This window comes from Pipra filicauda, unplaced genomic scaffold (genome assembly GCF_003945595.2).
Source record: "Pipra filicauda isolate LSUMZ 115617 unplaced genomic scaffold, ASM394559v2 scaffold631_size203912_pilon, whole genome shotgun sequence".
NCBI classification, from domain to species: Eukaryota; Metazoa; Chordata; class Aves; order Passeriformes; family Pipridae; genus Pipra; species Pipra filicauda.
In genome coordinates, this window is record NW_024104789.1 from 98,030 (window position 1) to 123,725 (window position 25,696).

At 39.0% G+C, this 25,696-nt stretch overlaps 1 protein-coding gene across 1 annotated transcript; it reads right to left on the bottom strand.

Moving 5' to 3' along the window:
* Nucleotides 1–730: 730 nt before the first annotated feature.
* Nucleotides 731–23,939, bottom strand: SLC6A19 (solute carrier family 6 member 19). Its single transcript, XM_027719358.2, has 12 exons — nucleotides 23,670–23,939; nucleotides 15,561–15,701; nucleotides 13,942–14,079; nucleotides 12,709–12,890; nucleotides 11,860–11,970; nucleotides 10,993–11,105; nucleotides 7,379–7,507; nucleotides 6,458–6,614; nucleotides 5,675–5,879; nucleotides 4,895–5,054; nucleotides 2,537–2,699; nucleotides 731–1,404 (listed from the first exon to the last, which is right to left on the bottom strand). Exons 1-12 carry the CDS (start codon nucleotides 23,869–23,871, stop codon nucleotides 1,198–1,200), a joined length of 1,908 nt encoding a protein of 635 aa, XP_027575159.1. The 5' UTR covers nucleotides 23,872–23,939; the 3' UTR covers nucleotides 731–1,197.
* Nucleotides 23,940–25,696: the final 1,757 nt, after the last annotated feature.

Below are 25,696 nucleotides of genomic sequence, written 5' to 3' on the forward strand. Positions count from 1 at the left end.
GTATGATTCCATGAAGTACACATGCAATGCCTCTTACTTTACTCTCTATTTAGAACAGATATACTACTCTAAAGATACATTCTATAGTAAATATACCTGAAGTATACCTATTTCTTGTAAGAGAGTGTTTCAATTATAATCAGTGTCAGGCTGTAAATTGGATCCATTCTTGTTTTAAAATGTGAGTATAGGGATTGCTGCAAGGGATTGCTGCAAATGTGTTGCCCATATACATGGACAGTTGGATGGAAAGGACCACCTGTGCAGAGGGGACATGTACACTGCCTGCTTCTGGCACTCAGCCCAGGTGCTCAACAGTGCCCTTTTCTGTCTCAGGTGGCCATATGAGGAGTGGGACTTCTCACTGAGCTCCTCTGAGTCACATGGAAGTTAGAAGCTTGAAACAGTTGTAAGATAAGTGTACCTGTGTGTGTGTGTTTGTGTGTGTACATGAACCAGAGCCACACACCTTGATTGTGACAGATGTGGGCAAGAACCTTTGCACCATTTGGGTGCCATGGCTCTCCCATCAGCCTGGACCTCCCAGGCAAGTGGTGCACCCCTTGCTCAGGGATGCCAGAGAAGGCAGATTTTGCTGTTTCCTGAACTGCTGCTGCCCTATTGCAAGTTTACCTCTGCTGTCATCAGCAGAAGCATCACTATCTGCCGGGAACTTGAAACTAATTTATAAAATACATAAAATTCTAAATTAATCAAGCTGTCATTCTCATACTTAGAAATGTTTTTATTAAATATTTTAAACTTCTGCATGAGACAAATAATATTGGTGGCCTTGTGCAACACAGTGGCATGTAAAACAAAAAAAATTTAATGTGCAAGAGAATACAGTATTAAGTTACCCCTCATATTAGCCACCGACCAGAATGACTGCACATGAAAGAGTCACTTAGAGCATTTCAAGCACAGTGCTTCCCCACTCAGAGGGGATGAAAGCCCATTTCAAACAATCTGGCTTCAAAACCAGAAGGAGGACAAACTATTTGGCCTGGTGACCCAATCACTTGCAAATGTCACCATTTGCTTCCAGGACATCAACTCTTTACAGTGCATTGCGTTGCCAAGTAAATGTTTACCTGGAAACAACACAGTTACCCTTTCATGAAAACTCCCGATTCTTAAAAAATTTTTTTACTTTCCTCACTGTCAAAGCTTCCTTCCACATTTTAAAAAGTGGATTTATGATGAATACTTCAAGTTTCCATTAATGGAAGTCTCAGATGTAGCAATAAGGCCTGCACGGTCATTTTTTTTCTCACAGCGATTTCTGATGGCTTTGTAGATGGCAAAAGTAGGGATGGTCAAACTAGGCACTCCAGCAAGGACCACAATAACAGCATACACCCAAGGGGGATATTCGAGCTTCTTCGTTTTGGGGAACTCCTCCTGTAAGAGCAAACAATCAAGTTGTAGAAAGTTGTGAAGAGTAAATACCTGGGACACATTCAATAATTCACATTCAATAATTCAATGGAACAACAATGTAATTGGAACAGTAGCTGGCCACAATGGCGCAACAATTTGCCAATTCCACAGCAGCTTTCAGATCAAGGATTTCCAGTCTCAACTGTTTTGGAATTATTTTTACCTAAAATTGATGGAAAGAAGATGACATGAAGGAAGCAAGTTTGATGGTCAAACAGCCTTTGGGTGGGAAGGTTGAAATCAAAGGGTGAAGGAGAGTTGAAACTTTATTAAGAAGGAAGTGAGGTTGTCAAGGAGGAGAGACGAAAGCATTCCCATTTCCCCATCTTCCTTTCTCTCCCTTTCTGTGTCTGCCCTAAGAAAATTAAAATTATCTTTACAAATTAAGTGTGTGGCATGACTGTTTCTGCTTTGAAGATGGTGACTAGAATAAGGTCATAGAACAGAAAGCAGAGCTAGACAGGAAGAGAAGAGGTGGGTTGACAGAGAAAATGATGGGACTCACATTTTTTCTAATACTCCTTTCTCTGTACCACATACAGCTTTTTGTTTTGCAAGGGGAGGAAAGGAAAAGTAGGTAACTTATGGCTGCAATCATAAGTTAAATCAAACCAAAACATTTGGAAGAGGAAAGGAGATATCTGAATATTAATATTAATTTCTTCTGTCAGTGATGAGTAACCAGCACTACTGCTGTTCTGTGATTTTAAATGCAAGCAGAAAGAAATGCAATATCAAAATGGTTTCAAAGATTTGGTCCTTTGTCAACATGGAAAGGTTGTGACATTTCCAGATCTTCTATAATCCCTACTGGGGAACCGATATCTGTTTCAGACCTGCATGAAAACTGGACTAGTGTTTTGGTTTTATCCACTTTGGAAAAGCTATTCAGGTATCACTACATATCAGTTGCAGGCATTACAGCTGAATTTAGGACTTGTTTTTCTAAGTGTTATTGTTTAATAATACTTTTTCTCATAGCATATTTCAATTAGAAAACTGTTTCAGGTGGGAGATGAATATATCTGACCATGACTTTTACATTAAAGAAGAATACATAATTATTAAAAACTATTTTGGTTTATATACTTACATAGTTAGGGTCCCAAACGCTGTAAAGCAGTTCTTTGCTGACATTCACCACAAGATAAAAGATGAAGATAACTAACATAATGAGAGGACTAATTAGTCTCCAGGTAATCTGCCAGAAAATATTGGGCTTGTGTCCAGTCATGAACTCAATATCCCTGTTAAACCTAAAAACAAAAACAGGAAGTTCAGGACTGTAAAAACTGGTGAGGATCAAAGAGTGCCTGCTCATAAACAGAAAAGCCCAAACTACCCCTAGCTGTGCTTCCCAGGACTTTGCTAATGTCGATGTGAAACTGGAATTGTCAACAACATCAGGGGTTAAATCTGAGTAGTTCAATTTAAGCATATATAATTACAAGTCAAGAAAATTATTTTGGGAAATGTACTATCTTCTAGAAGTCTGTGAGGCATATGCAAAATAGTTTCAACAGGTAAGAGTCAATACAGATGGACTTTCCCTAAAACATATTGTTGTATTGCTTCACAACTTCTTGGTAAGCGTCTCGTTGCTGTATAAATTAAAAGGAATGGCACAATATTAAAAAAGAACAAAAGCATATTGCAGTAATTTTACTAATTAGATTCTGTACATAATATTAGCTTAATTTGGATTTCTACCAGTTTTCTCAGGTTGAGTACTGAAACAATATTTAACTTTCCACATTATTAAGAACATCTAAAAATGCATTATTTGGACTATTCAAAGAATGTGCAGTGGACAATGGGGAAAAAATACTTCTATAAGAAGAAACAATCCCTGCATTGAGAGTGATACTGTCTGCATCAGTCCTGCACCAATTTATGACAACACCTTGTGCACACACTTCTTAAAAAATAGTTAGTTTGGAAGTTTGGGGTTCTATTCTTAGTCCTCTTGTCTGGCTTTCCTGTGTAGCTTGTGGGGATAAGCCTGAGGGGGCTATTCACTTGGTCTTTCAGCTATGAACAACACACTGAATTCAGCAAAGCCTCAAATAAATTTGCTTCATCTTTTCATCCCTAACTTCTTAGATCTAGGTGTCCTAAAATGATATGGAGCCCCACATCCCGACTTCAGGGCATGTCCAGGTGTAGTTCCTATGAGTGCCATGGATAACACACATTATCCTTCAAGCAAGAGATCTATCTTTTTACCAATGCCCCTTTCTCAGAAAAAGGTCACAGAAACTCATCTGGAGCACTTCTGGGCAGCTCCAATAAGCTCTGTTCTCAAAGAGGGCTACAGTGATGTGTACTGGCCAGAAACATTAAAGTTTGGTGTGAAGCTCTGTTCTGAATGAACCTCCACTCCTTTTTAAAGTCAGCCCACATTTGTGTCCTGGGAATAGTTTTAATTTTACTTTGTAAAGCATTCTGAGATCTTAAAGGTAAGGAAAAGTGGTCAACACAGACTTTTCTGTCCTTAACAAATTAAAATAAGCCTTCTTTCTCAAGGATACTCTGTCTAATTTATCTAAGGTGATTCATGCCAACTCAGGTAATATAAATCTTTAAGTATGGGAAGATTGGCCACAAGGGCATTCACCCCATTGCCAGGAGCAGCAGTGGGGGGACCTAGCACAGGTTCAAGCAAATCCTATGGGTGACTGAATTCCCAGTGCTCTTTTTCATATTTCTTACATATTAATTATAAACATAAAGATGCTGCAATTTGATTTATTACATCTCTGGAAAGTTGAGAGGATAATTACTCACTACTACAACTGTTAAAGTACTGAGTCTATCAGCTAAGAATGTATCTCAGTAGCCTTGGATTTGCATCCTGCTGTAAAACAGTATCTGCAGCCTGCATTGGACAGTATCATTAAGCATTCGCTGTAAACACTCCTGGGATATACCTCTGTTTTAAACTTTGAGCTCAGTGCACTTGTACTTTGTTTCTGCTAACTAAATATTTAATATAATTATCCTGAAGAAGAGTTACTGTAAATATCACCATATTTAAAATGTAAGTGAGCTACAGCGGCTCTTATGTAACTTGCAAACACCTACATTCTGATGCCTACTTTAAATATAAATTATTTGCACTCATATTATTACACTCTAGCACACTTATTAATGCCTAATATTTTCTTACAATATCTTAGTCATGTGTTTATTTGAGCTGGTTGTTGAAGAGCATTATTTATTATAATGTATTAATAAAGTGGAGAAGTTTCTGGTACAAATTCCTAATAAATACTTTTTCTTTTTGTTGAGAACTATTTAACAAAGCTAAAACATATAAGAAAGCCTAAACTACAGTTGCATCATCTCAGTGATTTCTATAACAGAAATGCTATGCACGGAGATGCAGCAAGATTGTCATTATGCAACTTTATACACTGCTATCTAATAATGTTTAAGCTGTATTTCATACCTGTCTATTCCATAAATGTAGACGACTGCAAACATCTCACAAAATGCAATTATCAGCAAGGGAATAGAGCCAGCATAACCGTCAAATAGAGTCAGCCAGTAATTACCAGAATTCAGCACAAAAACAAAAGCTATCAAATAACACACCAAACAAATGAGACCTGTGGGGGAAAAAAAAAAAAAAACAACAACAAAACAACAGGACACTTAGGCAAAGAAAGTAAAAGCAAAAAGAAAATAATAACAACAACAACAATAATAATAATAATAATGTATTTTCCCAGTAACTATAAAGCTTAATAAGTAATTCTTGCAGCCTGAAGGTCACCACTTTATTATTTAATAGCGCTCCGAGAAGGCCTGCTTCTGTGCAGGTAAAATGGCAAAACTGTCCTAACATTGCACAGGTGGGAGATGCTACAAACAGAAGGGGAGAAAGCTGAGGAGGGACAACAGGTCTTCTTCCTCCTTCTTGGTGGGGCACTGTTGCTCTGAGAGAAAACCTGCCTGGGTGAAGGACTTGGGTCCTCCAGCTTCCCAGTGGAGGAGATGGGCAGTCATCATGAGCAAGCTGATGAGCAAGCCAAAGGGCGAACAGCTGCCTGCAGGCTCAAAAGGAACCTCTCGGGAGCTGCCCCACTGGGGGACATGAGAAAGTCTTCAGTAGGTTGTCTGGGTGTCTTAGGACCATTCCAGATCAGAAAGTAGATGGGTGGTGAGTTGCTTTTTCAGCATAAAAGCTGTTCCCTGGGGAAGTCACTTGTGTTTAAAAGGCACTTACCAGTAACAACTTCCTTAGGCACTCTGGGGGGTATAATCTTAAGATCTTGTAAAGGTACAAGCACACCTTCTATATTTCCAAACATAGATGACAAACCCAAGCAGAAAAGCATGATGAAGAAGAGAATGGACCACAAAGGTGAGACGGGCATTTTGGTGATAGCTTCAGTGAAGACAATAAAGGCTAAGCCAGTTCCTTCAGCTCCCTGTGGAAGATTGAAGCTCCTTAACATCATGCAGCACTTAAATTTTTATTGGCATTCATTAGACTTGATGTATGCTACACATACCATAGTACTTATGCTTTTTGTTTCCACAAAGACCTCCTAATGCAGGGATATATTTACTGTAATATAATACAAAATCTATTTAATATTCTTTTTTATGGAACTTCATGGACGTCTATTTTCATCTGTAGCTCACCACCTTTTTAACCTCTCTCTGGGTGTCTCTTTCCCAGTCATCTTGTCCCACCACAGCTGTAACCAGCTAGTTTCAGAGAAAGACCTGCTGCTATTTTGCCAGCTACCTGAGGCCAGCCTAGAACACTGTGACAGACCGTTGATACTTTTCAGGGGAATTAAATAGTTTATCTCTTCACAAGAAAAACGGGGCAAACAAAAGTAATTCTTCAGTCCAAGAGCATTCCAAGCCAACTGCAATCCATCGGTGGAAATATAAAAAAAACCAATAACCTCAGAAGAAAAAGCATTTTGCAATTAAATAATTACTACGCATTCATACCATATTTAAGGTATCAATATGAGTTGGGTGTTAAACTTACATCATTCAGGAAAGTTTTCAGATCACAGGTTTCAAACTTCAGGCTTGCAAAAGTTGCCGGATCAGTCATGTTACACAGCTGCTGCATTTGTTCAAAGTTATCTTGGGTTACATTACCTTCTGGCAAGTCAAATGCATTCATCAGAGTAAGAATATTTCTGAAAAAGTGAAATGCAAGAAATTTGAAATGATTTATTTTTAAGCATCCTCATTTTCATCATCAAGCAAGTTACTAAGAGCACATTATCAAGGTCAGACTTTGGAATTCCGGTAGATGTGCACATGCAAGTCTTTCTTTCTTCTTCCAAGGTAAGCCTGATGCTGTCTTTCATGGTAAAGATGATCACTAAATGGATGGACACTCTAGGAACCTGTGCAGGAATTAGGTGTCTATCTTTACATTGCAGACTGGGCACTAGTTCCCAGACTGGGTAGCTTCTGGGAATGTCTAAGTTGTCCGCAGTTATGAATCACGCACTTTTGCAGTTGAATGTGGAGGAGCTAGACTGGAACCCACATAGTCTTACAGTTCCGGTTAGAAAAGAGTCTGGTAGCCCTGGTAAAATGAGGTAATTCTGATGAGACCTACACATTTAAGCTTTCCAGAGGAAACCTAAATACAGAGCTGACACGGGCCCCAGGGAATATTTCATTCATGCCATATGTCAGCATGGGGAATAATGTCAATTATGGTTCCTTATGCAACATTTAAGTAGGAGATCAGGTGGCTCAAACAATTATCGTTTTCCAAGGGATTTATTCCATGATTCAAATTTTTTTAAGTAATGAGTAGTTCCAATACCATGTGGGTCAAGCCCTACAATTATTCAGAAATGATAAATCCATTATCATCAGGCTAACAGAGCTGACTCAGCCAAACAAACACCTGCATATTCTGTGGGGGCTTTTTCTAATAACTTACGTGTCAAAACAGTCATCATATCTTTCTGTGGCTCTGAATCCAATGATGGAGTATATGACAGTTGCTGCATAGATGGAAGTGAAACCGTTGATCACTGAGACAATCACAGCATCTTTCTCACAGTTATTGCTGCAATTCAAAGAAAAAAAAACAATGGATTTCAAACACATTCCCAAAACAAATACTAAAACTGGCTACTAAGACTAAGAAAAGAGTAGCCTACAGATGCACAGGTACATCAGTGTACCTTCTAAGAGCAGACAAGTACTGGTGTTAAAGATAGATTTAGTAAATTAAAAATTGGTGTCTTAAACAATTTATAGACAACAGATTAGCAAAGGCATATAGTGCTTTTGGAAAACTCCACAAAAGAGTATGGCATAATAAACACTTGAAGAAAAGCACCAAGATCAGTGTTTACAGAGCCATAGTGTTGTCGCCTCTCTTATATGGCTCCGAATCATGGGTCATCTACCGCCACCACCTGCGACTCCTAGAACGCTTCCATCAACGCTGCCTCCGCACAATCCTAAACATCCACTGGTCAGACTATGTGACCAATACATCTGTTCTAGAGCAAGCAGCTGTCACAAGTATTGAGGCCATGTTGATGAGAACACAGCTGCGATGGGCAGGGCACGTCTCCAGGATGAAGGACCACCGCCTCCCTAAGATCCTGCTTTATGGTGAACTTGCCACCGGCTGCCGCAAGAGAGGAGCCCCGAAGAAAAGATACAAGGACTCCCTGAAACAACATCTCAGCCTTGGCCATATTGATCACCATAACTGGTCTACTCTGGCCTCAAATCGGGAGGCCTGGAGACACACCGTCTATAACGCTGCTGTCTCCTTTGAGAACACACGCAGGATCACCCTCGAGGAAAAAAGGCAACGCAGAAAGAACCGTGTATTGCAGAATACACCATCTAAGGAGTCTTTCTGCTGTGCCTTTTGCAATCGGACATGTCTGTCACATATTGGCCTCATAAGCCACCAGCGTGCCTGTAGCAAATGTGGATAGAGCCTTCCCAGATCTTCGTTCGCGAAGCCTAGCCATGAAAAATGAGCTATGGCTTTGGTTTTTTTTTTTTGTTTGTTTTTTGTTTTTTGTTGTTGTTGTTTTTTTGTTTGTTTGTTTGTTTTTTGTTGTTGTTGTTGTTTGGTTTTTTTTGTGTGTGTTTTTTTTACCCTTCAAATAATCCTATTCATAAGGAATAACTGCCTGAGTTGTTTTCATATCTGAGTCACAGGAAGTAAAGTATGAGGGGCAAAAGAATATGTCTCCTCCTTTTCAAACTTGGCATGCATGTGTGCAGACACATATTGCCATGGGCTGTATCTACATTGCTAGTGTATTCTGCTGCAAGGTGAAAGACTTGGATTTGAATTAGATAGCCAAAAAGGAAAAGTGAATTAAAGTTTCCATAGCACTTAGATATGGTGAAATTGCAGTAGCCAAGAGCACTTGGGACAGTATTGTTTGACTGTTGAACAAAAGATGGTTCAAAATATCCTGAAGTTTTGGAAACAGAGTGGAACTATATGCTGATAAGGTTGGACAGAAAAGCTGTCTGTAGAAACTTCTCTGCTGCAGGCACTTCTTGCCAGCGTGTCTGTGCTAAGACAGAAAAATTGCAGAGCCAGAAACAGACTTTCATCTGAGGGACAAGATAAAACATCAACATTAAGTTAGTTTATGGTTTTATGAGAAGACTGTAAAACTGTAGATACTTTATTCCTTCTGGACAAAATAATATAATAAATAATGGCCAGTCTTCGCGAGCGAAGATTTTGGGAAAGGTCATTAACCCTTCCAGCCTGCGCAGTGGATTTTTTAGGTGAGACACAGCGTGCGCTGAACTGAGCCCACCCTTTAGTCCTGAGGTTCATCTGCCGGGGCTGAGCAAAGCTTGGACAGTGGCAGTGAGGTCCCCAGGATGTAGGTTTGTTTAGAGTGACCTTCTCTTAGGTGGATTGCCTACCAAGGCTGACGAGCTCCACCTGCCCAGGGGGCCGGGAATCGAACCCAGGTCGCAGAGGTGAGAGTCAGGCACTCTAACCACTAGACCACCAGAGGCCCCTTCTGGACAAAATAGGACTATTGAAATCAACTTGATGTTGTCTTAGTTAATTTTCTGAACACCTTCAAGGTGTTCAGGACAAGCCTGTCCAGCCAAGACCTGTCACACTGTGTCCTTTACCCATTTATAGCATTGCAAATAGGTTTTTACCAGGTGTAGGGCATTGAATGAAAATTTCCTGCTGTAGTCTCATGTCTATTTTTGAATTGTAACATGAGATTCTCAATGACAGCCTTGATAAAAGCATTTCTTCCTTTTAGAGAAAATAAGATGCTCAAGCTCCTTCTCATTATGAATTAGTGAATCCTTGATGGCATTGAAACCTTTTAGTATTTTCTGAGATTTTTATACTCCCAAACCATCCACAGGCAGAGTCACTGACACCTGGTCCAGCTGGTGCTGGACTGCAAGTGGCCCAACACCACAGTGTAACACTGTGAAATTTGCGTGTTTTGGGGTTTTTTTCCCCTTACATTTCCTTGGGAGTATAATGACTTTCTGCAGTTTCTTCCTTAAGTCATGAATGATTGAGCATTGAAGGAGGATGGCCAGGTGCCACAGCCCTCTGTGTTGGAAAAGCAGGAGGACATTGTTCCATTGTTCCTTTCCATTGTGCCTTTTTGGAAAGATGAAGAACACTCAGTCCTGCTCCCCATGGTTGTGGGACACTGACTTGGACCTGAAGCAGGGCTTCATGCCTTGCACCGAGACTTGCAGGCACCAAAAATTCCAGATGATCTTTTAAAAAATACCTGAAATCAAGAGTGGAGGGAGGGAACTACTTTGGTAGCTGAAATTCTGGTGTGGTGTAATTGAACCCAAGCTAAAACTGAAACACGGATTTCTGAAAGCATGACCAAACCACATACCCAAAACATAATTCAGAGACATTTATCAAAAATATTAGGTTTAGAGAATGTCACACAGTTTGCCTTTCAAGAGGACAGACAGTGCTGAAGGAATGGCAGGCACCAAGAAGCATTGGTGGCTTCTCCAGTATTTTGTGTGACAGAGTGTAGAATATAGCACTGCATCATACTTTGCAGGATGGGTCAGTCCCTGGATGATGGGAGTTCACACTACCTGGCCTCACTAATCATATATAAAGGCACTGAATTTGAATTTTGAAACTAGATATATCTTCTCATCTCAAAGTTAAGGATTTAAACTGTTCTGTGTGACTTGCTTTGAAATGTGTGTACTATCATCCTACTCTGACAGCACTGAGACCAAGGTCATCACCATGCACTAAGCATTCCCACAGAGGAAACTTCTGCTCATCAGCTGGGGGTGGATAGTTAGTCCCCTTCTTTCTATCCTGCACCACTACATCTGTCTATAGGAAGTCAGCCAGCACTGAGACCTGAAATCTTGTCTCAGGAGAGTTAGGATCAGTCAGAGGAGATACATCTTACACATCTGAGGGGATGTTGTCCCAGTTCCAAGTAGCATAAAAATAGGGCAAAAGTAGAGATGTTTCATTTGGAAGAATGAAATATTCATATAAAATTTGGCTTTTGCCTGGTTACTTACTGAACAGAGTTGTAACTGGAGAATGAAATGAGGCCTCCAAATGCCAGGGAGAAAGAATAAAACACCTGAGCACCCGCATCCAACCATGTCAGTGGGTTCGCCAGCTCAGTAACCTGAAGCATCAGACATACAGCTTTAAGCATATCCAACACTGCTATTTAAACTAAGTATGAGACGTTCAAAACAATCATTAAAACAAGAATATTAACCATGCAAAACTCACTGGATTTCAACAGATAGGTCAATACTTTTGTCAAACTTACCTTTTTCTTCCAAAAGAAAAACCTATCTGTAGTTTTTATACAAGTATTTTGAAAATTGATTAAAAAATTACTTTGCATAGCTGACAGCTGCCATGTCTGTTTTCAGAAAAGGTGTTTAATATTTAGCACTAATAATGATCATTCAGAGGTCTGCTCATGGAAAATGAAACCCCTTTTAATTTCGTTCAAAAATTGTTGTATAGTTAAACCATTCTCTTTGGTCTTTTGTCCATGTAGCCATTAGATTAGTTCTACTCCCAAATACATGATTTATGCTTTAATTTTAGACTTGTTCGTAATTAGAATACAGGAAAAGAAATCAAGTTACATAATGGTAACCCAGTTTTTCTGTGATGATCCTTCAATTTTTTATAACAGATTTTGATGGAGGATGGAGAGCGAGAAAGATAGAGAGAAAATGTCTGTGTATATGTACACTTGTTCCATCCAATCCAAAGGGTTCACCTCCCAGAATCAAGATTTTCAAGGCGTCTCAGGGATAGTTGAAAAAGCACCAGTGGAGAGAACTAATTGTCAATTGGTTGTTAATTACAGAGAGAACTACATCATGTTTCACTGACAGGAGAACCACGCAGTGACTTACATTAGGGGTGAAGAGATACACTATTCCATTGGTTGATCCTTTCAACGTCAAGCCACGGATTAGGAAAATGGTAAGCACAACGTATGGAAGAGTTGAAGTTATATACACAGCCTATACAAAAAGAATGTAAATAAAACACTCAAATAAAACAGAACATTTGAATAAAAATTGCATTGCAGGGAAGAGAAGAGGAGAGTAAGCAAGGTATGGTGATTAGCAATAAGGGCAAGTTTCAAGTGAGTCACAATTAGCATACTACAGGAAGTGTTCAAATGAAACAGTATGTGTGGTATATTTTGACAACAAACATTTTTGCAGCAATAGTGTTCTATTTAAGACAAGCTGTCTTTGTTGAAATTCAACTCAGATCATTCAAAAGCAGCATCAAAAATAATCTACACCCTGAGACCAGATTGCAAGGATGCAAGGATGGACTCTTAGGGCTTTGCTGGGCAGCAGAACATCAGTCACTCTTTCAAGGAGATAATATTTAGGAGTAGCACAAACCCAAATAAATCTGTATATGTACATTTTGAAGAGAATGGCATAACAAAAAGAGAGTCCCTTGGTCCTGCATTAAAGATTAATATTAATGTTAAGGTGATAATACCTAAAGAATGTTTTACCAAGACCTGTAAGGACAAGGAAGACAAACTGCTCACATAAATCAATCAGATTTCATTTCATTCATCTTCCTTCTTCAAAAAGCAGTCCCAGTGATGACACACAAAGTTTTAGATAGGCTTTTACTCAAGAAACAGTTTCTACAGTATTATTAGGTCTGTATAAATAAGGAATCACAACAGCATGATTAATATAATCTCATAAAAGACCTCCAAAATAACTTACCTTTCCTGTTGTTTCGATGCCTCTGATTGTGCACACATACAGTACACCCCATGCACACGTCAAACATAGCAAAAGCCACCACTGTATACTGCCAGAATCCTCAATGGAAGTGGAGATATTTAATGTTTCTCTGTACCAGAAGTAATCTACAGGAGAGCTCTTGGCACACTCTTCTACATAATCTGTAACAACAAAATGGTCGTCATTCTGTATGTCTTTTATTTACTTGGAAATAAGCAAGCTAAACAATAAATATCAGTGATCTAAATTGTACCACCTCATGCCAACTAATTTGTTATTGGCAGATTTCAGATTTTTAGAGGCTGGTTTCATGGTAAAATGAGAGATTCAAAAGAGAATTGTTTGACAGGGATTTTAATAAGGCAGCTTTTCCTCTCCCACACCTCCTTTCCCTCCCATACCTCCTTCAGGTCATCAATATTTTGTCTTTCTGTTTTGTGGGACATCCTTTCAGGCCTTGTTAGCTCAAGTTGGATTCTCAGCTCCCTGCAGTGTGCTGACCTGTGCAATATTCTGCCCTGGTCTTCCCTTAAATGAGGATTTTCATACTTATTCTGGGAGGAGAGGAGCAAAGTGCTCTGAACAGCTGTTCACTGACCCACTGGAAAAACCTGCTTCATACAGTTTCATGCAGGGCTGACTATGGAAAACCAAGCAGTCTCCACAGAGCATATTGAGGGATACAGGTGTTTCATATGAATTATGCAACTCCTTTTTTTCTTTCCTTTTCAGTATGCTAATGGAGGGCTGTTGGTGAAGAGATGAATGAAACATATTGCCTAAATCTGGAAAATCATAGAATCATAGAATCAGCTGGGTTGGAAGGGACCTCCGAGATCATCAAGTCCAATCCTTGATCCACTACCGCTGCGGTTGCTAGACCATGGCACTAAGTGCCACATCCAGTCTTATCTTAAAAATCTGAATGTTTATGTTAGACTTCCACTTTGTGAATATTCTGTATATGAATATATCTGTCACAATCAACCATGCAGCTTCATATAAAAAGTCAAAGTTTGTCTGAAAGATTAAGAGTTGACCTCATTTTATGCAATGCGAATTTTTACAAAACACAAGCATCAAAATACCACAATGTGCCTAACGGGACTGCCATGCCTTACTACTGTTTTACAGAAAGAGGTTAAATTAGGGTAATTGTTAGAAACAGAAGTATGTGCTGTGCAACAAAATACAATATTTCATAAAATATACCTGTTCTGTTTTCATTGAGAGGACAGTTATTCCAAGGCAGGGGGTCTTGGAAGGAGTTGAAGAAATACCACATCACACAGGCAATAATAGTATTATAATATAAACCCACCAGGAAGGATACAAACATTGATGCTATGCCTGAAAAAAATAAAATCAGAATACAATGTAAATTTCAACAGTCTTGTCTTCAACACATATCAAAGTATATGGTATAAGCCTCAACCATTCCCTCCTCCCCTCTTCACCCTAATTCTATGATTTATAGCCTTTCCCCTCTCCTCTCTTTATTTGGGGTGTAGGTTTAATCACTGTGAATTTGTTACCTAAAGTTTGGACAAATGAGTCCTATGCAGATGTATATCCTAAAACTGCTCTGAGACTGAAGCTGACTCCCACTTAGGACTCAACATTGTGAGCGGACTGACTATCTACAGACACCACGCAGTCCTGCTCACAGTCTTGCCAGCTGATATTGAAGGAGTTCGGGATGCTGGGTACATGTAAAGCTCAGCTGACTTGGGATTTTGCCTAAATGAGACCAGATAGTCTTCTTCTTCCACAGTGTCACTGCAGAGTTCAGCAGAGGGGTGTTGTATAGGATGGATGGCTGCCAGGATGAACAGTCTGTGACAAGGTGCAGGTATCTCTCCTCCACTTGTTCCCAAGTAATCAGCCTCTGGTGACTTTTCTGGCAGACAGTAAATGCTAATGATTAGCTCCTGAGAACTCTTAGGTTCTAAAGAAACTTGAAAAATTCCAGATGCAATGAATAATTTTCTTTTGTAACTGATTTACAAATGCAGGGGGTGACAAAACAATACTAACTGTCTGTGTTTCTTCCCTTTCAAGCGTGTGGTTGAGGTTGGCAGGGATCTCTGGAGGTCATGTGGTGCAATCCTCTGCTCAAGCAGGGCCACATAGAGCTGGTTGCCCAGGACCATGTCCAGGCAGACTTCTAATATCTCTGAGGTTGGAGACCCCACAACATCCCTGGGCAACCTGTGCCAGTGTTTTTGCATTCTCACCGTGTTTCCTGATGTTCATGTGGCACCTTCTGTGTTTTCTGTGTAATGAGGTATCTGTAGAGTTTCTTATGTTGTGTGCATAATGCTGCTTCTACTACAGTACCACACTCAGAAGTCTGGTACAGATGTGAAGAAGTATTTTCTGCAAAATACTGCTTCTGTGGCTTCTAGTACCTCTCAGAATCAAGAAGGTAACATTAGATGGAGCTGAGGTCCACCAGGTAAATATTCAACTATTATTTATCCACAGAACAGCTACAGAATAGTTTTTGGCACACTTAAAGATTCATCCTAATGGCAAAACAGCCAATATCAATAACACAGAAAATATCTCTGAGGCCTGAAACGGGTCTGAAATTAAAGTCATGTTTTAACTAGGCCTGTGGTACTTAGGAACATGGACACAAAACTGTCATAGTTGTTCATCATGATTAGTTTGACCTATCAATGAAGAGTTAGCAAGAAGGGAAAAATAATAGATCTTGGAATCTCTCATGGCATGCCAGAATAAAATCTTGAAGATTTGCTCCACAGATGATAATTTCAGAGATTTGTGCTTTCTCAGGTGGCTTTTTGTATCCTCGTCAGACTTACCAACTCCTTTCAGGGTAGGGTGGATAGAGCTCCATACGCCCACACTGCCTTTCCTCAGCCTTTGACCAATGGCAAACTCAAGATGAAGCAGGGGGATACCCTCCAGGACTAGCAAAATCAGGAAAGGGATCATGAAGGCTCCTGGAATGGATAAGAAAACTAATGATCAGTGAAGTGCTACAACAAAACACAAACATCAGGTTTGTGAGATGTTGACATAGTAAGTGAGTTTTAAGCATCATTGTGGAAACCCTTCTCTGTTTTCTGAGCAATGTTTCTGCCTGATTGCCCAAGCAGGGGACTTCATTACATATGTGGTTTCAGGTAGGAAGTTTTATTCTTCCCAGAGGACAAACATAAACAGAAATTACTCAAGGTTAAACTTTGAAAAAGTTTATTGCAAGTGGAGGAAAGGTAATTATTTTCCTGGAATGACTTCCTTTTTTTTCTTTTCCCTGCAAAATTGCCTTTATGTTTGATTAGAAGAGATCTAAGTACAGGGTTCAAACATTGTTGATTATGAGAAAGCTGTTTACTATAGGGTAAGTATTTTAAATAAGTTTTTCCTGAGCAAGGATAAAGCAGAGACAACATAGAACACCATACTGGACTACCAAAGTGCAGAATCAAATGCTTGAATATAGCTATTAATAGAACTATGTATTGCATATGTATTATATATAGCTAATCATAGAATTATGGTTATCTGTCATTGCAAAATGTCTTTAACTTCACAATTTAAACAGGAGTAAAAAATCTGAATGCATTAAAGAAATCGCAGACCAGTGTGTGAATGGTTCAGGTCTGGGAATTTGCTGACTTCTTTCTCATATATGCTATGAAAATCAAATAGCAATTTAAAGAGGAAATTTGGAGTATGAAAACCATGCCAGAAGCTGAAATCTACTTCCTGATGATTCCAGGGTAGCAAGAAAGCTGGGAAGCTATTAGCACACAGCACATCTTTTTCACTTTTTTCCGTTCCTATTTTTATGCCTGTGCAAGGACCGTCGTGGAGTGCCTTCATCTGACTGCTCTGTCATAGATATGTTATGCTTGAAGACTTCTTCTATAAAGGTACCTTTGTAAGTATCTTGAGGCCTCAGGAAATGCCCTAAGGCTGACAGAGCACTTTCGGCACGTCCACGGCAGAGGGTGGTTCAATTCTGAGAGTCTTGCAGTGAATTTTACCCACTGTGCTGTTGACAGGGAGAGTTATGGTGCAGGGACTGTGCTGTTGCTGAACCTTGCTGTCTTGGAGAATAAGCCATGATGTCTACCCAGACTGTTAGAACTGTGTGAGTGGAGGTGTACCTTGCAGTTAAGGTTTGCAAGAAAGTCTCGAGCGTGAGAAAAATGAAGCCCAAATCAGAATATCAATCTGCCTGCTGTCTACTGAAAACAAAAAGTTCAGACTACCTTTGAACGCTTTCTAATACTGCATTGGAAATGGCCTGATCTTCTCCCCCTTCTGCTAACAGAGATAGCAGCTATCAAAACATATTTTCTTTGAAAGGTATGATAAGAAACAAGTGGTTGTAGCTTGAATAGAACACAAAGGTTGTGTATTTCCTTACTCAACAAGATCTTTCACTAGGGAGATAATTTCTAATCAAGTCCTTGAGTGATCTTACTGTGACCTGATTAAAAAAAAAAAGTGACATCTCTCCATGAGAAGCACGTTAGCAGAACTAACTGCAAATCCATTCTTAAGTTTCAAGAGATTATTTGAAATTACTGGAAGTTGAGTTTCAAAGGGTGACAAGGACTTATCCTTAGTGCAAATAAGGAGTATTTGAATAAGGTAGCTGTACAGATCCATCTTCTGGACTTAACTCTTACTATTGCCAAAGAAGGGTTTCACCAGAGAGAAGCGAAACTGTGGTATGGCAGAGACCTATATGGCATCCAAAAGGGCAGGTAAAAGGAAAAGATCCAGATGAAGTAGTCATACAAACTCTTTAGCGAGTCTTTTAGAGAGAGAATGCTCTGGAACTTAAAAATGCTCATATAAATAAAATGATCATGTCCTTCTCTCATCTTACCCTCAGGAGAGCACCTGGTCAGAGTGTGACAGGAAGGAAACTGTGTGCCAGCCTGACATGGGGTTGGAGAACATGACATATTTATGGCTGCCTGTAGTTCCTCACATGGACAAGTAACTTCGTCTTTGGAAAAGGCCAGACATTCTGTGTATGGAGGTTGTCCTACCAACCTTCCCATGTAGGAAAGAAGCCATCAGGATTCAAGGGGGTGAAACACAACAGTGAGGGGGCACTCATTGCATACCCTGCAAAAATCCTAATTTCTATGAAAGCAAGAATAAAACAGTTAGGAGAAGTGTTATTCACAGAAAGAGGGTACAGTATTAGTAGCGAATGAACTATTTGAAGCCAAATCTACATGCACTGCTTATCCAACCAGGTGAAGAGGGGCCCTTAGGTACATACCAGAGCATGTTTCAGCACAGCTATGCTACTCCATAGAGACAAAACAGGACAAACCTTTAGAAACTGAAAGGACAGAGTGAGTCAGTTCCTTGCAGTGACTGAGTGTGACACAGTTTCAATGAGATCCAGAACCTCTGCCAACACTGGGGAAGACCTTTGCATTGTCAACAATGGTGCCAGGGCAGAGGCAGATGAAGAGTCTATCACCATTTCTGGCATAGCTGCCTTTCAGCCACCAGTCAACAAAGTAATGAGAGAGGGGTGCCCTGTTACAGCTGACATTAGTAGCTCCTGCTATCTATAATTTTGTTGAAGTCCCTGGAGTGGTGGGAAGAGAGAGGGAAGAACCTTGTTTTGGAAGTGAACTTAGCCCCTCAAAAACTGGAATATGCCCTATATGTTTCACAGGTTTGTGACATGAAAATACGTAGTCAGAAAGACACGAGTCAGAAAACGATTGCTTTAGCACTGACACCATTTGTAACAAGATCTGAGCTAAGACCACAGTGCTAAATTTGAATTTGAAATTAGGAGAGTTCAGTTTCCTCAGAACTAGGGTGGATCACCATAATTCATTCTTTCTGGCATTACAAAACAGCCACTTTTCTCCAACGTGAAACAGTACCAGCCTGAGGCTCCTAGATTTATCATGTAGCTGCTCCACATTAATGCAAGGCTTTTGTTCTTGCAAAGGCTATGAAAAGGGAATGTAGCTGAGATGTGAAAAGTGGGGAAGAAAAAGAATACTGTTCTCCTTGGAGGTGACGTCTACATATTCCTTTTCCTGAAGTGGCAGACTGACACAGAAGAGAGGAATAGTCAGCAAAGTTTAGCAAACATCTCTGCAAATAACAATTCATAATGAGTTCCTCAGTCTGACTAACAAAAAGTATGTCCCAAGTCAGTTATTCTTCTGGCTTTCCTCTGAAACCTTTTCATTTAGTCTATATTTTTACAATAATAGCTAGTTTTTAATGCATGCAAGATGAACTACAATGATTTTAAAAACTGATAAACTTTTAGTAAGAAGGGGTGTTTTTTTGTTGCTAAATGACATGCTTTATAGAAGTCTGAGAGTATTATGTCTGTACAGCTACCTTTGGCAAGTGGCTTCAATAAAAAATATCTTTTCTAGTGCATCAGTGATTGATCATTCAACCTGATGTGTGGCATGTGCCACAAAGGGCTCAGCATTTTGAGTAGCGTTTTATGTATTCAAAACTGCTGATTTTGATTAGCAAACATTGAAAATGTCAATGAAAGACAAGTAAGTAACTATCATTACTTGAATTCCATAGGAGTAGAAAGCAAAAAGTGCAGTTGGCTGATTTCATTATAATAGTGGCCACTTGATACTGTGTTATTGGTTTTAGCAGACTTTATTGAAGTACCCAAAAAATTTAGACTTTGCAATAATGATTGTATCCATACGCAAACAGATACAACAAAAGTATTTCTGGCTTGAACCATGTATATTATGGTAGCTCTGACAAAGTAAAAATCCATGGTGTGCCATGTCAGAACTGGACGAATTACTAAAACTACTGGTATTTAGCTGTAGGAATATCGTTATATTTTCAAGAGAAATAAAATGACAGTTCTCAATTATATATGACATTTTTTTCCTTTTCTTGGCTTCTTCTCTTTCTAGGGTTCAATTCTAACAGCCAGCTCAGAAATCCATCTCTGCTGTGTTTTCCCTTTCTCTCAATTTCTCCCCAGTCTTTCCAAAAGAAGCTGTAATGGAAAAAAAATAATAATAATTTGACTCTGCAAAGCTGCTATATCGCATCATAGAATCACTAAGGTTGGAAAAGACCTCTAAGATCATCGAATCTGACAATAACCACAGTGTTCACCGCTAAACCATGTCCCCAGTGCCACATCCACATGACTTTAGAACACTTCCAGGTTCATACGGGACATAAAAAATAAACCAATACTTTTGAAGCTGTCACAGTGTTATGAACCTAACAAATAAACAAATGATCTGAAAATAGATGCTGTATAGCTGTATATAAATAATGATTAATATTTCAGTCTAAAAACCTTATAGTTGAGATATTAGATTCTCATCCTGTTTCAGTACTGTATTTCAGAACACATAATATTTGGTTTGAGCGTCCATATTGCTATTACTCTCTCTTTAATCTAAGAGCTTCTAATGTGAAATTGAAAAAACTATTATTGCTTGCACATAATTCCTCATGAAGGGAAGGCGGCAGACTTCAGATAAAAGTGTTTTACTATATTATCATATTCTTAGACCTCAACTGTAATGAGGGTACCAGTGAGGGACTGCTAATGTCATTACTGTCACTTCATTCAGTGTGGCACACGCAGAGATAAGAAAGTTCTCTATCATGCAGAAGCAAGGTTTCCATATGCAAGCTGTAGACTTAGAGACATTTTTTTTTAAAATCAATGATTCAAACATTAAATATGCATCTTCTTTTATATTACGGTCATAAGGGATGAAACAAAAATGCTCAACAGCTGATTAAATGACATGTTGCTCAATAAAGATTAAACAAAAGCTATGTGCAATGTCAGAGACAGCTATTAAATGAAAGGAAATTAAAATCTCATTAAGCTGGTAAAAGCACTGAGGCAAACACCATACATTTTACATTGTGTGCATATCGAACTCTAGTTCTCCTTAGGTAATGATGTATTTGACAACTTTCAAGCCATTAAAGGATAAAATGTGCTTTGCTCTACTATATTTCACTGGGGTAAATATTCCATTTAAGAAAACACAAACTCAAAATCTACAACAACAAAAGTAAGTAAATTATGTAAACACCATTTCTTTTTTTATATTTGGGTGTCACAGTGTTAAAACACTATCACATTATTGTGTTTAGGAAGAAGCAGTTCTTAAATGATTCTATATTCAAGTTCAAACATCTGAAAATAAGAGTTACTTATAAACTCAGTGCTCCTAACTATCTTCACTACAGATAATTTTCAGGGAAAAAAAATCCACCTTCTTTGAAGTCCAAGTATCACAAGGGTAAATTTTATACTTCACTGTGGTCCAATTATGTTTCATAAGGTATATAAAATTTGCAAACACCAGTTCACAAAGTGGACATCCAGCCTCATTTGGGAGTGTCCTTGGCTGAAATACAATCTACATCATTGCTACCAGACCTCACTCATGCTAAATGATCCAAGTGTTCATCCATACAACTCATATTCAAAAAGAAAGAAGATAGCAGAGTAAATCCTTAGAAATTAGAAACAATTTTCAGGAGATAGTCTTGCAACCTTGATTCAGCATGTACCTAGTATCTGACCATGTGATCACACAGGACTTTTTCTCATCCTCTGCAGATATTTACTGCATGGGAAATAGCTTTTTTTTTTAAATCTCTTGATACACAGCCATAATCCATGATCATGCCAGGAACATAATCCCCATTTCCAGTGACAGAGCAGCAGCAGGAATTCCTGCTGCTCTGCACTCAGGATTCAGTGAAAACACATCTTGAAGACACAAAGTGTGAAGTCATACACCATCCAGGATAAAGGCACTAGACCTGCTGGGGGAAAACGGAGCTTCCACAGTGAACTCATGAGTGAGGTGTATTCTTTCTAAAGGATAACTTGGAAGAAGGTGTGTAACGTTGCAGTTTCCCCCCACTCTGTTACAGAGGCAAATCTGTGCCCCTGAGTGGGCCACACAAATGCAAAGATGAATAAATTATCTTGACCACCATGTTGAGGGGCAAAGACTAAGGCAAAACTCGTATAAAATATCTAGGAAATACATGTTTCCAACTGGAGTTACGTGAAGCCAGGTAGAGGGAACACAAGAGAGGTAGGATGTCATACAAAATGACTTCCACAAGCATCCAATTCTGGAGTGGTTTTATGGTGTCACATGTTCAAATTCAAAGCCATCCATCCAAACATCAGCAAGAGTCTTTTTTATTTTTTTCCTGATCAAAGGGAGAAGCTTGAGAGCAGACACTGTAATGAGAGGATGACAGTGGTGGTAGGAGTTGGACTTGGACCTACCAGAAGAGTCTGAGACGCACTGTACAGCAGAGAAGGAGAAGGGATTGCACAATAGCTCTCCATCCTCACATATGATAACATTAAGGAATCCTTTCTAAGAAGTTACAGGAAGGAATTCCTGATAACTCTTGTGTATTGATATGAGTCACGGCATTTCGTGCTATGCAGAAGAATTGATAAATAAGGTAGCAATTCTGGCTAGAAGGACACACATCTGTGTATTAGCTCTAAGTGCAGACCCAGCTACATAATTTCTTTGTTATTGCTCCCTTTCAAATTCTACCTAAAATTTGAGTGAGAGAGTCCCAGGGAAACAAAAAATCCAGGGATAACTGTTGTTAGTGCTCCTGAGAAAGGACAAGCAATAGGATGATGAGAAAGGAAAATAATTGCTGTCAAAGGACAAATTAAAACAGAGTACTGAAATACACACATAAGCAATTCATAAATCTTCACCGACATCAGTCAGAAAACTATGATCCATACCAAGTTCTTTGCATTTGTCGGATGTTTGCTTTTTAGCTGCATTTCACATGACTAGACCACAAGGGAAAGAAATACCAAAAAGCAGGAAAGTGCCTATAAGTCTACTGTGGAAAACAGAGCATCTCCACTTTTTGGAAACTCTAAACCCCAGCCCATGTTAGAAAAATCTTAATGTTAAAAGCATCTACTCTTGCAACGGAGTCACTGGTCATTACATGTCCCTGACTTCGTAGGAGCAACTTCCCACAGAACTCTCATTTGTCCCTACTCTAATTAGGAAGAGCAATTTTTAAACAACTCACCTTGTACATTTAATGAAAATTACTTTGAAATACTGTTCCTTAAGCCATTTTTTTCTTTCAAGATCAAACATTACAAAGGAACAAAAGTTTTTTTTACACACATCCCAAACTGAAATGCAGACAACAACTAGATAGCAGAGAGAAAAGACTGTAGGAAAATGAGAAATTTATGTTGTCGTATAATATTTAAGCAATGGTTCAGCTCAAAATCATCTTTTAAAACAAACAGCAAAACAGTGAAACAAAATTTTTAATATGGTCATTCAGACCTAACCTGAACCCTAAGGAGTCCCAGTAAATAACACATATTTGGATTTTAAATGACTTAGTTACAGCAACTTCTAAAAACATATTCTCAATGTTAACTACTTTCATGCTGTTACTCCTAGCACAAATTACACCCACACTGATCCTACAGGTGATACACAGATCAGTCCAAACCCAATGAAAACCCTATGACGAAAACATCAGCGGGGATCATGATCAGAATCATAGTGCCAATTAGTTAATTAATATTTTAAAATACACACTCTCTATATACGTACATAAAGTAACGCTGGTTTTAGACTGAGAAAATACACTATGTACATAACAGTGCAAGACTGATTTGTTCAATCCTGAGTCCTGAAGCAAAAAACAGACCCTTCCTTTTCTTCCATCACTAACATGACTTCTGTGGATGTTCATTACCTGTGAAAGGACCTTTTCCATTGTACAGTCTTCCAGAGAGAACATCGCTGTCTTATAGGAATTGACCAGTTCTAAATATATTCTATTATTGGTTTCCCAAAAGAGAGATTAAACCTGGTTTATACCCAAAGTTACTTAAGATATTAAAGACATACCTCCTCCATGGCTCTGACAGAGATACGGGAACCTCCACACATTTCCTAAGCCCACACAAAACCCTATGCATGTCAGCATATACTGAGCCTTGTTATCCCATTTTGGTCTGGAGTCTGCCTCTTGTTTCTCAAGGACCTCAAGTTCAGCATGAGAAGGTATCCTGTCCTCCAGGCCAGGATTGGGCAACTTTAGCTTTACCATATTTTAAATTTCCTGACTGAAAACACTGCCACAGTGAGGAACAATGAAACAGGCAGCTACTCAGAAACCTGCTCAAAAAGAGACCATCTATTTGCTGTCTTCAGCTATATATAGTGAACCTTTGGCACTAGATTTGTAAGTGCAGGCTTGTGGTAAAAAAAAAGCGTCAGCAAATCATTCGATTGACCAAGTCAGCTCTGACACTTATTAATGCTTTATCTGTCAAGGTTTTATGGAACAGCCTGTTCATCTAGTAGAAAACATGGATTTCAGCTAATGTAATTCAGGAGATAATTTGGCTATAAACTGTAATCGCCTATAAGGATATATAACATCCCTTGCCACTCCCTTGTTTAAACTCACTGAAATACATACATAGCCCTAGCAAATAAGAAGTAATAAGGTGCCAGTGGTCTAAGACCAAATATAGAAACTTGGTATCATTTCTTATCAGGAAGATAAACTGCTTGTGACTCACCATCACGTTCAGTTTCTCAAAGCGTTCACTTACAAAATCGTATGTTTCATGTTCCTCTGTAACAGACCTGAATGTTCTGACCAAAAGGATGGGAAATGAAAGGGATTATAAAATCTGATCTTTAAAGTCATAAGCATAATCTGCTTACACTAATGCCTTTAATCGTTACAAGGTCTGAAGAACAGAGTGTCTTTTTTATAAATGGTCTTGAAATCAAAGGTCCCTTCACCTTTTAAATGACCGTAGATACACTGGTCCAAAATAAAAAAGAGACACTGGTTAACAAATATCACAGATGCTAGCCACATACTCATTATTTCAGCACAATGATAAAAGAATTGCCATTTGTACCTCAGTGTTATCAAAAGATAAGTACTTGCCACTGAAAACTATTCATAAAATCTAACACTATATTTATCATAAGAGTTTTTTTCAGCTAAGCCCTACAGGCTCATTGCATACAATTATACAGGATCGTCAAAATAAAGAACTAGAAAAGATCTTGTAATTCCAGCCTCTGGCAAAGGAGGTGAACACATCACAGCATCCCTTTGCAACCTTATCATGTGGATTCAAACTTGATTCCAAAGGCTGTTCATTATCTTTTGAATAGAAAAGTTACAAAAAAAGTCTTCATCCTTCACATGGACGACTGTATACAGTAGCCTAGATGAATTTTCCCTGTAATAGGTATTAATATTTCCCTAATTTAACCTGAAATATCTCTCAGTCTGCCTAGTGATAGCACTTGCCTTTTTCATGACCCTGTCAGGTCTGTGGACGAGCTGTTTCCTGATTAACCACTGGATCATCAACTTTCTTCTCCTTTGGTGATTTCAACTACAGATTTCCTAGCTTGCAGCTGAACAACTTCTTTTAAGCTGCCAAAAGCATATGTTCAATTTCACTCACTTTCTGCTACTCCAGTGCATTGAGCTGCTCAGTTCTTCCTGAATTGATACTTTTTCAGCATTCACAATACCTCTGAGATTGTGTCATGAGTATTTCATTAACATGCTACTATTTTTGTCCTTAGTCATTAGTGGAAGAATGACAAAACACTGTTTCTAAACTGATCCTAAGGAACTGCCATAGTAACCTCCCCTTAGACCACCATTTCTCCTTTCAGCCGAGCTTACCATCATAATTAGATCTTTACCTAGTTCTTTGTTCATAGAGTCATCATAGAATCATAGAATGGTTTGGAAGGGACATTAAAGGTCATCTAGTTCCAACCCCCCAGCCATGGGCAGGGATACCTTCCACTAGACCAAGTTGCTCAAAGCCCCATCCAACCTGTGGATGGGACATCTGCAACTTCTCTGGGAAACTTGTTCCTGTGTCTTA